The sequence below is a fragment of the Siniperca chuatsi genome, linkage group LG2 (genome assembly GCF_020085105.1).
Source record: "Siniperca chuatsi isolate FFG_IHB_CAS linkage group LG2, ASM2008510v1, whole genome shotgun sequence".
NCBI lineage: Eukaryota > Metazoa > Chordata > Actinopteri > Centrarchiformes > Sinipercidae > Siniperca > Siniperca chuatsi.
Genome location: NC_058043.1, coordinates 5,716,277 through 5,726,966, shown reverse-complemented (window position 1 = coordinate 5,726,966; position 10,690 = coordinate 5,716,277). Strand labels below are relative to the sequence as shown.

Below are 10,690 nucleotides of genomic sequence, written 5' to 3'. Positions count from 1 at the left end.
CCCATGCCAATAAAGTCCAAATGAATTGAGAGAGGATACAAATGCAAATTCCATATAGTCCTTTAAAATAATAATGTAGTGGTAATATTAATACTATAATAATGACAATAATTGTAGTAGTAAAAGAACATTGACATCCAACACAGCAAAAACATTTTGTATTCTCAGTTCATCCATTTGATTTAAATGAGTTTCCCTGCAAACTTTAGGTAAAGAAAGTGTAACTTGTAAGACAGGAATGAGTTACGCAGTGCAGACTTTATTCCATATTTAATGTTCTCATTTTATTAATCTTGTCAAGAGCTTTATAACTCAGCTGTAGTAAGAGCTCTATGCTTCACTATATTGTTTTGTTTTCATGTGCGTTTTAATCATCTTCTAAAAAGTTGTATAATAGCACAATTAAAATATATAAAAACGTGCTGAAATTTCCTGCCTTCCTATGTGAATCTAACTAATCATATTATACACTGAATGGCTGTGTGTGCACGTGCATGTGTGTAAGCAATAAAACCACACCGATGTCCCAACTCTCATTCTTTAATTACATCAATATTTTTAAAAAAAAAAAAAAAAGTGCTGTTTGGAAATAACATTACTTTTAAAGTTCTCAAATTTAAATGAACAAAGAAAAAAAGAAAGAAAAAAAGACTAAAATAATTTATGATACAATAACAAAATTTTTACATTTAAAAAAAAAAAAATCTGTACAATATTTAAACCAGGAAAAACAACAACATTACAGGACAGACTGCAGCCAGGTGGAGGTAGGTTTTATCATGCTAAGAAAAAAAAAAATCATCCCTGCTGTCTTGTTAAAATCTGAGTCTTTACTTCAGAAGGCAATTCTTTGTGACCGTGAAGCTCTACAAAAATGACAAACAAATAATTAGACGTTTGGAAGAAAAACCAAGAAGCTAAAGCTTCCCTGAAAAAACTAGCTCATGTTAGAAGCAGACAAGGATTTAACCAGACAGCAACGTCATCAAACAAGGAAACAAGGAGTCCTGAACAAATGCATTTCAAGGCAGAACAGGTTTTTACACCTCTATTCTCATTATTCCTACCGACCGGGTCTGTTCAACTCAGACTGAAGGAGGAAAAAACAGGATGCATTTTAAGACATTTGACACAAATTAGCCCCCCCTCCCCCATTTTGACATTTCATTGCAATCTGCACATTAATGGATAACATTGGCAAAAATTGATATTTAGAGTAAAATGACATTTGGTTAAACATTCAGCCCCATTATTAATATTTCAAACTTCAGATCCAGCCCAAAGTACAAGTTCAACAAAACACCTGATAGTAAGCAGATACAACAGGCTCCTGGTGAACACGTACAGCCTTAATTTTTTCATTAAAATATTACTTTGTGTTACAGCTCTCTTTTGCGGGTATTTTGTGTCCATGTGATCATAAATAACAGTTCAATGGGGCACAAAATGGTGCCAACGAAGGCGGTCCCTCTTTAAAAAAAAAAAAAAAGAGGGGAATGTTGGTCAGTGGCCCTCATTCATGCAACTTGTACATAGTTCAAATCTTATTTTACAATGGAAAATTTTTGTTAAGATCCTGTGTCACATCTGCTTAGAAAGCATGATTGCTCTGTAACTGAACTACAGTATATTCATCCTCATAATGAGAACAGCTTTTTAGTTTTAGGAAAATTCAATCCTTATGACTTTAAATGAGCCTCATTTTCTTTCTTTACACCTGCTAGAGATTGAGTGACAATCTCAGAATCTTTACCAGTTTCCAAGAAGGTTTGATTGAGGGCCACTGACTAATGAAGGACAGTGACATTTTAGGAATTTCCACTGGATTAATGGTCGTCCAATAGTAAAAGATGTCGACCGTTTTTCTTATTTTACACCAAGCGAAATGGCTACTCTATGAGCAAGGGAACTAAATGTCACAGTATCGCTGTTGTTGCAGCTTCCTCCAACCAGAACCTTTAAATAAAATGTCAGGACACCATCGGTCTGTCACTCTGTCTCGGACATGCAAGAATTAAATGTTATCCAGCGGTTTTCCGTCCAGACTTTGGCTGATTAGCTACGTCAGCACAGCTCACAGTTCAGTTCACTTTCCAGTTCAGTCTCCTCAAAACCTGAATGCTGTTTAATATGGCTACCATTGAGCTTGAACAGTTTATTAATGACAAATATACAATGTAATTAAAAATTTTCAACTTAAGCAAACACACACATACTCTGAGGTAAGTGAGCTGGTGGTGAATTGAACCCGAGACTGAGCATTGTTGTGTACAGTATCAAACCTGGTCTATACAGTACTGTCATTAACACACATTAACCTGATAACAGAGTGGTGTTGGGCCCAAGGGTCCGCCTGAGGCCAAACAGGGCTGAAAGCACACTGAAGAACATTTTTATCAAAAAGTTTAATTAATTTAACTGGAACTGACAGGAGGTGCAGTTGACCAAATAACTCCAAAGCCACCATCAAACACCTGTCAGAGTGGAGGGATCACTGGTTAGTATGGCTATAAGACATCCTGAAAACACAATATTCAAGTTTCATTTAACTACTGAGCTGATGTGGCTTCCAGTTATTTGACCCAACGTCACGCCTCGTGGCATTTCACCTGTGCCATTTGGCATCCCCAAAGTAAAGATTCCCAATTGGGATGAAATAAAGAAAAACAATAACAAAAAAGGTATTCGTTTTTCAGTGTGAGTCCAGCCAAACTAAAAACACTATCTGCTCGCTCCGTCCTCCTTTCAACTTTAAAAAACGTCTTACTCTCTACAACAGTCAGCAGTCAAGGCATGAGAATGATCAATTCTGAGGCAATGAGTGTGTTGTGTTTGTCCATGGCAACAGTTGCAAGTATGAGTATATACACTCACTCCAGAGCTATTGTTACCATAAAGTCCTTGAAATGAAAAACTTTGTGCGTTCTTTTCAGCATGACACGCCACCCCCGCCCATCCCTCTGTCTGTACAAAGTCTCTTCCCTTATCCCCCCTCGCCCCCCCACATCGTCTCTAAAACACCTAAAAATGCAGCCGATGGTTTCCCCCTGGTCCATTAGCTGCGAAGCTGCTCCAGCCTGGCTTTCAGCTCTTCCTGTTTGGTTCTAAGTTTGTCCCTCTTGGATTGCAGTCTGTGGCCCTCGTCCTCCAGGCCGTAGATACAGTCTCGGGCCTTCTTCAGGATCACCACCTTGGACGCCTTGTCATTGTGCGACAGCTCGGGCACATTGTCACGCAGGCGCATAAAGCAGTTCTTCAGCTCGTTGCGCCGCTGCCGCTCCATCACGTTGTGTGTCCGCCGCCGCTCCTCCTCATCCTCCGTCTCTGTTGAGTTCCGGGACGAGTGGTGATGGTACCGGGACGAGGATGATGATGAAGAAGAGCTGCGAGAAGAGTGGTGAGAGCGCGATGAGCCGTCGCTCCCTCTCGAGCGTTTGTTGGAGGAGGAAGAGGATGAAGGTGGCGGTGAGGCAGGACAGGGCGCTGCATAGTTGTGTTGCAGCTGGATCTCAAAGTGGTGACGCTGAAGAACTCGCTGCTCCTCTTCCTGCTTCTGCTGACGGACAGACAGGTCAGCCAGTGAGGGCAGAGGGGAGGGACTGGAGGAACAGCGCACCACTGTCACCACATCAATCTCCTCCTCTGTCAGAGAGAAGAGAAGAAGAAAGGAGGGGGGGGTTAGATGAGTTTTCTGGCACAACCTTGTTTTCTGACCCATGTGGTAATTTTATCTGCTCTGTGAAGACGTGACACCAAAAACAAGAGTGTAGACACTGTACACAGCACGCCAGTGTGTGTGCATGGCTCACTCACACAGGAAACCAGTCAGTGGTGAAAATCTTTTCTTCTACTGTAAAAACAGCCACGTGCAGAAGCTTACAACTGTAACGCTGTTGATGAGTGAAGGCAGCTCAGGATTACAGCAACAGTTACATGTTTAAACAGCAGTTACAGTTTTGGTGCTCTGAAATGTACAATAAAGTATTTCAAGTGAAACTGGAGCATGAAAAGCTATTTAATGTTAAAAAATATATACATAGTTATGTTTATTCAAAAACTATTATAACAAAGCCAAAATGTGTTTGATATAATTAGTGTTTTAACAATGAGTAATCCTCAAGAGAATTCAATGCCAGTCTGCCTCTTGCTCTCTGGCTTATAGCAAGAGATGCCAGAGGGCTCGAGTCAGTGAAATGACTCATTGCAAGTTAATGGATGGAGCCGCAACTGTTACCACTAAACATGAGTCACTCACACACATACACACACCCTTACAGTCAACTCTCTCTCCTAAAACCTCTCATCTACTCATGAGAGTCAACAGCTAAAACCCTGCCCACGCTGCAACAACATCCTCGAGTATTAAAGGCTTCTGAAGATTACAGGTGGGCGGTTGGCGTACAGATAAGCTGAGTGCAAAGAACAAGTTGGGTTCAGTGCCACTAAACATTAACAGTGAATTATCAATGAAATGCCAGTGAAGCGGTTCTTGGCCATGAGTGTTTATACTGATAAGCTGCACAATAACAAGGCAGGAATGAGATTAAACTTTGATGACTATCACACATCAACAAAAAACCAAAATCATTTTTAAAAAGATGAAATATGATCCCAAAAGAGATCAAAGATTAAAGACTCACAACAAAAAGTCCAAACATTCTGGCTAAACTTTCATATGGGTGAAAATCATTAATGTAAAATGGAGATTAGCGTCTGAACTCACCAGAGTCACTGGATGAATAGTTGGACATCTCGCCACCCGTTGATCCGTAGTCTGATGTGGCCTCGCTGGGCTCCTGAGTGTCCATCAGGTTCTGGCAGTCCAGCGTGGAGCCGGCGATCTCCTCAAAGATGCTGGTGTTGATGTCAGACAGCAGCGGGCTAGAGCCGAGCATTGAGGAGACCAGCTTCTCTTCCAAGCTCTGCCACAGGCAGTCCTCGCCGCTCTCCTCCAGGGGGGAGCAGGGCTGGATGGCCTCGCCCTCCTTCTCAGAAGCATCAGAGTGGAAGAAGTCGTAGTTCCAGTTGAGCTGCATGTCGTGATCCTCCAGCAGTATGTCCGACACATAGCTCAGTTGGTCCTCCTTGGACAGGGGCTTACTCCCGCCTACCCCGGCCTTCATGGGGGGGGACTGCGGTGGTGTCGGCAGCGACTGGAGGTCCTTCATCAAACTCTGGCAGAACTCATCGTCAAACAGCAGCGGCTCGGAGTAAAGCCAATCCTGCGACTGAGCGAAGCTTTGCAACATGTTTGATCGCAGAATCTGGGAGAACAACAACAAAAACCAGGACAAAAAACTAAATAACAGAGGTAGTGGAGCTTATTAGGTTTAAATCCAGATACGCTAAGCCAGTAGTGTGTTTAAAGCAGCGCCTGTCAGAGTTGAACAGGGTAAATCCCAGCAGCAGCAGCACGTGTTGTAGTGAAAGTTTAAACCAGTTTCTTCAGATTGAGACCCCGACGGCAGCGTGCCACCTTTTATCTGTGTTTACATCACCGTAGCCCCGCCCCGCTGCTCCCCCAGAGGCCGTAAACCACCTAAAAGGATTTAACACGCCCCTCCCCGTGACGTCACAGGAACAGCTGGGAGAGACCGGGGTAGAAACTTTACACCTCTCTGCGCAATTTACATTTTCCTTCTCAGAAAGTTAATAAAAAACAACCGCAAATCGAGCCCAAAACCTTAAGAGGAGGGACGAGTGGCTTTTGTTTCCTTTTTGTTACTAGACACTTAAAACCTCTGCTGCTGTTTCTCACACACACACACACACACACACACACACACACACACACACACGACAAATCTTACAACTTCTTCCAGAGAATACAAAACCTACTCTGCTTAGCACAAAGTCTGGATAGTTATCATTTAAAAAGCCCCAAGGATATTGTATGATACCACTAATCAGTTAGGACATGCTTGGTTTTTGTAAACCACTTATTCACCATAAAAACTTTAAATTACTGCAAAATGCTACAAAAATCAGTCTTGTGATTAAACAAACGTAACTCAAAGTGGAACAGATGGAGAAGCAGTCCTACTTAGTGGGGAAAAAAATCCAATATTCCTATGGGGTCTCATGGTATGTGTATGTATAGCAGGCTGTGTTGGAGAACAAAGCAGCAGTGTGTGTGGTGCAGACAGGCTCTGGGAGTTAAAGGCTGCCTTTCTTTACCATCACAGCCTGGGGAAACCTGAGCCAAAACTTAAATACAGCCCGGTCTGCACCGTGACCGTAAAAATAAGTAATTAATAGTGTTTATGATCACATTTCCCCCACTCAACATAACGCTAAATGAGTTTCCCCACCCCACACACACACACACACATGAATGCATGCCATTCTCTAAGACTACAGGCGTTTAAGTACAGCAACTGAACAACTAAAGAATAAAAAAATAAATAAAAACCCAATTTCTAAATGGAGGTTTTGAATGCAGATCCGCTGAAGCTTCAATATTTCCTGTTAGGTCGCATCGACTGCATGCTTTTACACCAGATTTTTATTTTATTTTTTTTAATTTTTACAGATTTTTAATCAGATTTCAAACAGCACATTTAGTCATTTGCTAAAAACCTCAACATGCAACATGTCATGAATCTGACCAAATTCAGCAGTGTGAAAGAAGTCAGTCGATGCACCAGAAAAAAATCCAAAGGTTAACCCGCTTTGAGGGTCATTTAAACCCGGCATGGGTTGAGCAACTCTGGGTCTCCACGTGGAACCGGCATTCTTTTTCTTTAATTTAACACTTTAAATACATGAAACGCAAAGTTACAATAAAGAAATGCACAAAAGCACGATTTAACACCCAGCCATGAGATGACTTAAACGCCCCATGTGTAAATTAGATTACATTAGGTAGCCCCAATTCACCCGCATGCAGCTTCCTTACTTACATTCAACTGTCCTTACAGAGGGGAAATTTAAAATGATGAGAAATCGAGGAAACGTTCAAAATATCCAATAAAATCCACAGAGAGAGGTATAAAACTAGAGTTATCTGCTGAAGTGGGATTTTCTGCGAGTAAAATTAAAGTTAGAGCAGGGAAGCATGATGTTTTTCTCCTGACTAGCTTCTTCTTCTCCGCTACTAGCAGACAGAGTAGGTGTGGCCGTCGGGGTCGCTCGGTTTATATATCTGCTACTCACCGGTGTCCTTCCGCCAAGGACCAAAATCGCGCCAAAACGTAAAAACCGACAACGGGTCGTTAACGGCAACCCAACCTATCGCCTGTATATCCGCCGTCGGTTGCCGGTGCGATCAAGTACTGGCGGAAAAAGCTGGGGCGACGGCGATTCTGGTTGATTTTGCATTGAAGTCGGGGTCTATGCTGTCTTGCCGGCGGAGTGATACAGCGCAGGCTGGAATTCCAGGAAAATGGTGGCGGGTAAAAGTTAGGATAGATCACACGTGGATCGTGAGGTGATGCCGGCTGTCTCACTCCCTGTCTGCCTGCTTGTCTGTCTGTCTCGCCTCGGGGCGTCATTTCGAGTGGAACAGCGAAGACAATTTAAAACTCTTTCAATTGTTATTTTATTAGGCTAATTTTTTAAAAAAGTAGGTTAATCAAAAAAAAGAATAGTATGCGATGCGTTCAGGGTCAGTAGTCTGTGTTCAGATGCATGTGTGATTCATCGCACAGATTATAAACTAACCTTCTCAGTCATTAGTGGGGAATGTAGTGGGAACAGTAAGCCTCTTTGGGATTCTTGCGGCGTGGTACAGGCAGGGGGGCTTACAGTAGCCTATGTTTTCTCCGCCTCTCTACCTTTAATTGTAGTATTATGACTGAGAGACAGGCAGACAGACAGGCTGAATGCTTTCAGAGCCACGTTGTCCTCCACTTCCAACTCTTGCAAGGGTATTTCACCATCCATCCATCTATCCCCAACTCCTCCTCCTACTACTGGAAGCTGCTACTACTACAACCACAAACTATCTCGAACTGTCATCCACATACGTTTAAAGAAAAACATGCACCCCACTCCACCGCCGCCCCGCACATTTTTGCACTTTTTTCTGTTAAACAATAAAAAAAAAAAACAACTGAAACTAAATGAAACATAAATAGGCCTAAATCACTTTCATAGACAGTTCACATGAAAATAAAACAGATGAAATGCAAACACACACACACACATATATATATATATATATATATATATAGTAGTATGTGGGTGAAAGGACTGTGGACTGAGATGAATGAACTCCAAACAGCCCCACTCAGACACCGCAGCCCTCCCTGCTGCCTCTGCCCCGTGTTGCTTCTGCACTTGCACGTTACGTAACGGACAACGATTCGCCGGTACACGTGCAGAGGCGTCGCCCAGTCAGTGTGCGAGTCAGCCTCGGTTCACGTAAATTCTCAGAAAGGAATCTTGAAATAGGAGATCACAGTCTTCATTTATATTTATATTTATATACTCACACGCCCATTTAATGTAATATTTTCACATGAGAAGGTCCAGTTGGTGGTCATCTGATAACCAACAAATGTATATATAAAGGCATATTATATATTTACAACTGCTATATTATTTTTCATATCTATTCTTGCATTAATAGTCACTGCTAATTTATGTTAAAAATGGTTTAAAAAATGCATGAAGTCTGGTTCACATAACAAAAGGCTGGTGAATTAATCTCCATTACACCCTGTGTGTCTTCATACATGTAAATAAACAGCTCCTGCATGTTTATTGTTATTCAGCAATGCCTTTTCTTCATGCATTCTGCACTTTTAGGGATAATCACAGCCTTGTTGGGAGTCTGTCATATGGAAACTATTTTTGCTGAGTGTAAATGCACACCACATTTCCACAAACGGAGGGGAAATGCAGCATAATCCTACAAAGAAAAAAAAAAAACTTGGCTGAATTTTTAAAAAGTCTGCTGTTCCATATTTGGAGGAGGAGGTTTCTGTCTGTAGCAGCTGATGTTGGGCGGATCACAGTAGCAGAGCAGAATAGAACAGCACCAACAATATCAACACACAAAGAGAAGAGATCTGGTGGTGAATAAGTGGGTTAATATGCCACCTACAGGCCAACTGGCAGACTGACTAACTGGCCTGGTTTCAGCTCTGAATACTAAACCTCCTGGCTGGCTGAATGACTCACTGGTTTGATTTCTGACTAACTGGTTAAATCTGGGATTTCCAAATTGTTTCATATAAATCCCACCCCAGACACATCTGCATTAGATCATAAAATCAATTTAAATTATTAAACTTTTGTTAAACTCACAGTGCAGTTCATTGTGAACTGATCTTTTGTCATCAGCTGAGTATAAATACATTTGTCAGTTTTAAGTGAAGTTAAAATTACTCATTACCACCTTCATTATTAGGTAAATGAACGTCCCACAAGTTGTGCTTCTTAAGAATAATTTTTGGTTTATTACACTTCTATTTCCTAGACTTACAGTATCTCAGATGAGTCACAGGTCTTTTTTTTTTTACCATCATCAGAATCAGAATCAGAATCAGAAATACTTTATTGATCCCCGTAGGGAAACTCTTTGTTACAGTAGCTCGCCTTTACGTCAGTGCACACATGATCATGATGATAATGATGAGCATCCACTTCTAATCTACACCCCACATGGAATCTAAGGTTAAGTTCATTTAACGCAGTGGGTTTTACATCAGAACAATTATTAAACAAACTATTAGGTTCTTATTACGTTAACTCAGCAGCAGGGAAACATATGTTCTCAGATGGGGCTCCACATATATCAGCCCAGTATCCTCGAAATTACGCTCATATCGTACAATTCTGCACCTCACCATTTAAATGACGAGCAGCACAAAACGGCTATCTAGGATGCTATAATACGCCTGACTACATGGGATGTAAACAATCACAATGGTGATTTTATAACCTGACATCCCTGTCTTCTTTAATATTTCCTGCCATGCTTTAGTATAGGATCGGAGAGCGGACATAACTCCATAACTTCCTCCCATCAAAGCCAGAATCCCACTGGACGTGTGTTGTGGACGTCAACGTATTTCAGGTCAAAGTTCAATTTAGTTTAACTTTTTCTGCACAACCTGGCGGAAAATCGGAGAAGTGCATGCAACTGTGAGAGAGAATATTATTGATATTTATTCAAACTTCTATTACTGCTGTGCAATATCCTCCGTCTCATTATAATCTTAATAAGCTACATTTAACTTGACAGTTCATGCACTATTACTTCATACCGTATTATTGTCATCAACCAGTAAACCCACTTTGTACTTCACACTTATTTTAAATTTCTACTTATACCCACTTGGTACTTAATTTATCTGACCTGTATTATAGTGTATTATATTTTTTGCTTAGTACTTCTATTCCTGTGTGCACTGACGTGATACTGAGCTGCTGTAACAAAAGAGTTTCCCCTCGGGGATCAATAAAGTATTTCTGATTCTGAATGCAGCCGCTCTCTGCGTTGAAAATAATGGCTTTGCTCTGCACAATATTGTACTTCCACTTTTGGTGTGAAATCCCTGTGAGAACCCTGAACTCCACTTCAGTAACCTCTGAACTCCTGACTGAAAGATTGGTTTAAATGTTGAATGAAATCAGACATCATTAGAATTAAGGGTTAAACAGGGTTGGCTGACTAATTGTCAAATTGCGGACTCAGTGAAATTGTTAAAATGCTGATCAACTGACTGGTTTCCATTAAAGT

The 10,690-nt window shown here is 41.3% G+C and overlaps 1 protein-coding gene across 1 annotated transcript; it reads right to left on the bottom strand.

Annotated features, from left to right (window-relative positions):
* Positions 1-524: 524 nt before the first annotated feature.
* Positions 525-7,122, bottom strand: mych (myelocytomatosis oncogene homolog). Its single transcript, XM_044209986.1, has 3 exons — positions 6,903-7,122; positions 4,724-5,264; positions 525-3,642 (listed from the first exon to the last, which is right to left on the bottom strand). Exons 2-3 carry the CDS (start codon positions 5,247-5,249, stop codon positions 3,056-3,058), a joined length of 1,113 nt encoding a protein of 370 aa, XP_044065921.1. The 5' UTR covers positions 5,250-5,264; positions 6,903-7,122; the 3' UTR covers positions 525-3,055.
* Positions 7,123-10,690: the final 3,568 nt, after the last annotated feature.

Coding starts and splice junctions, on each gene's coding strand:
- mych (XM_044209986.1), bottom strand. CDS start 5,249: ATGTTGCAAAGCTTCGCTCAGTCGCAGGATTGGCTTTACTCCGAGCCG. Junction 3,643..4,723: donor CTATTCATCCAGTGACTCTG/GTGAGTTCAGAC, acceptor TCTCTCTGACAG/AGGAGGAGATTGATGTGGTG.